General features: G+C 51.6%; 1 protein-coding gene across 1 annotated transcript; it reads right to left on the bottom strand.

The window, feature by feature from the left end:
• Positions 1-345: 345 nt before the first annotated feature.
• Positions 346-2,509, bottom strand: LOC109767392 (protein CUP-SHAPED COTYLEDON 2). The gene is made up of 3 exons (XM_020326146.3): positions 2,244-2,509; positions 1,224-1,489; positions 346-1,079 (listed from the first exon to the last, which is right to left on the bottom strand). The coding sequence occupies exons 1-3, from the start codon at positions 2,395-2,397 to the stop codon at positions 600-602; spliced, it is 900 nt and encodes a 299-aa protein (XP_020181735.1). The 5' UTR covers positions 2,398-2,509; the 3' UTR covers positions 346-599.
• Positions 2,510-2,774: the final 265 nt, after the last annotated feature.

The raw sequence follows: 2,774 nt of genomic DNA on the forward strand, positions 1-2,774 counted from the left end.
TTGTTGCACGGGGCGACTACAATGTCAGTGTTGTTGCATGGCGGCGTCTGCAATGTTGGCAATGCTGTGATGAAGTCCGACGGCGTAGTGCCGAGACATCGGCCGAGGGCTGCAAGGCGACCAGTACGTCGTCCGTGTTGCAATGGGGGACCACAATGATGTCTGTGTTGCGATGAGAGCCAGAACATCGTTTGCGTTGCAATGGCTGACTGCGGTGTCGTCCATGTTACAATGACAGTGATATGATATGATCTAGTTGCTCCAAACAGTTGTCGACCTGCATGATCTTTGCAAAATATCAGCCGGCCAGCTTGTAGCGGGGGCCTCATGTTAAAGTCATGTTACTGTCGGTGAAAAAGACACTTCCTTTTTTTCATTTCATAACAGATGGACAAACATACAATGTTTGGTACAGCTTAAGAGACATAGATCAACCGAACCCACGAACTTGTCTAGTTAAACTTTTAATTGATTCTGACCCATGGGATTGTCCCATTTTTAACTACAAATGTATCTTAGATAATTTATGACCACAATTTTTGTAGGGTTATATAACAATATTACTTTTCCTTATTATACGCGATGAACCGATGAATTGATCAGAAGGTTCTCCATGTGGACTCGTGCATTTCCAGCTGCGGCGGCTGCTCGCACTCCATGTCCACCTTCGCCATGGCGTTCCCGAACAAGGCATCACCGCCGACGTCTCTCGGCAGCTGGCTGCACCCGGCGAACGGCGCCAGCGCCTTCTGCATGGCGGGGTTGGCAGAGAAAACGGTGCCGAGCAACCCCGGCGCCGCCGCAGCAGCCCAGGGGAGCATGGCGGCCGCGCCCTGGTTTGCTGCCGCCAGCCAGTTCATGTACGCGCCCATGTCGATCCGGTGGCCGAAGTTGTCGCCGGGTGCGTTCGCGCTGGCTGGGGTGAAGCTGCCGAGAATGGAGGAGACGTCGATCTCCCCGAGCTCGCCGAGGGAGGCGTGGGCGTCGTTGCACGGGGAGTCCATGTCGGGGCTGTCCTGTGGGTGCCTCATCTTCACTATCTGGCTCTTCTTGAACACCCTGCACACCACCCATTCCTCCTTCGAAAACCAAAGACAAAGGGAACATTTCACACAACCATATTAGTAACAATCTAGTTCAAGCTTAGAATATTTGTTGCAACATTTTTTATAACAAGTTGCAGAAATTAGCATGGCCTAATTAAGAGATGTGTCTATGTATACCTTGTTGGGTTTGTATGGGAACTTGTTCTGGATCCTGTACTCGTGCATGACCCAGCTGGTCTTCTCGCCCTTGGGAGCCCTGCCTCCGTAGAAGACTAGGGTTTTCTTCATGCCGACGAGCCTGCCGCCGTGGAAGATCTCCTTGTCCTTGCCGGTGGTCTTCCAGTAGCCGGATTCGGTTGCCCGGTTCGTGCGGATGCCGGTCGGGTATTTCCGGTCGCGCATGCTGAAGAAGTACCACTCTTTCTCCCCCATGCTAGCTTTGCCTGCAGACGTATATCCGTCAATATATTTTTGAGTACACGTACATCCATCAATTGGCGACCAATGTACGTAGGTCGTATGGGCCGGTGTATGCCAACTTGACACTGACAAAGACGACAAGTATTAGTACGCTTAAGTAACTACCATGTAAATCTAGAGTAGTGTGTACATAATAGTGACGGCCTGAATATGTGCATCTTAAGTAACATTTTCTTTAGAAAAGGAGAAAGACCCCCGGCCTCTGCATCCGGACGATGCATGCAGCCACTTTATTAAATATTCACACAAGACCTTACAAAATCATACAACAGTAAGACTAAAGCCACCGTCTAGGCAACATCTGTCGCTACTCCTATCCAGTTGATGTAGGGATGCTGATAGTCTGGGCCTAATACCAAACAGACCTTGCAGCCAAACCTAACATCTAAGACCTGAGGTCCCAACCAGGACGCCTGCCGGGTATGGGGCACCCACCAGTCCGGCGCACTCCTAAGCCAGGACGGTGCATCTTAAATAACTAGGTCAAGGCATTAGAAGTCTCACCAAATCGAGAAAAAGAGGGAAGCCACAAGTAGACAAGATGGTCGAAAAGCAATTGGCACTAGTTCCGTTTTAATTTGCACACAAGAGTGAATGGCCAAAAAAACAAAAATCCAGGAACAAGCACAAATTCAAATCAGGTGTCTTTCCCAGATGGTACGAGTGAATGTGCAACGGGAAGGAACTAGCTCGAACCTCGAAGTACCAAACACTTACTTGGAAGGTCCCATGGCTCGCACTTGTTGAGATCGACGTCGGCGATGGCGCGGGTGGCGAAGGAGAAGTCGGAGACCTTGCGGCTGAGGTAGTAAGTGATGAGCTCCTCGTCCGTCGGGTGGAACCGGAACCCCGGGGGAAGGCCCTCCTCCATCCTGACCTTCGATCCCGGCGACACCCGCTGGCCCTCCGCCGGCCGACTGCACAGTATACAGTCCAGCAGCAGGAGCAGCTCAGCTCAGCTCAGCAGGCAGTGCAACGATCCATGGCAGAAGGAGAGACCGTGTGCTTATATACATCATCAACAAGGGCGCACATGTGTACGTGAAGACAAGAAAATGGAGTAATTAAAGTCACTCTTGTTGCACATACTTCTAGAGCCCCTGTTCGAGGTCTCAACAACCACGGCCGGGAAAGGGACGGGGAGGATTATTGGCGACGGCGACAGGGCCGGATCCGGGGAAAAGGTCGGAGGAGGAAAGATCCACCCGTCGATTGCACGCGTGGGGGCTGCATGCATGGGTGTCTCGT

The sequence above is a fragment of the Aegilops tauschii genome, chromosome 4, assembly GCF_002575655.3.
Source record: "Aegilops tauschii subsp. strangulata cultivar AL8/78 chromosome 4, Aet v6.0, whole genome shotgun sequence".
NCBI lineage: Eukaryota > Viridiplantae > Streptophyta > Magnoliopsida > Poales > Poaceae > Aegilops > Aegilops tauschii.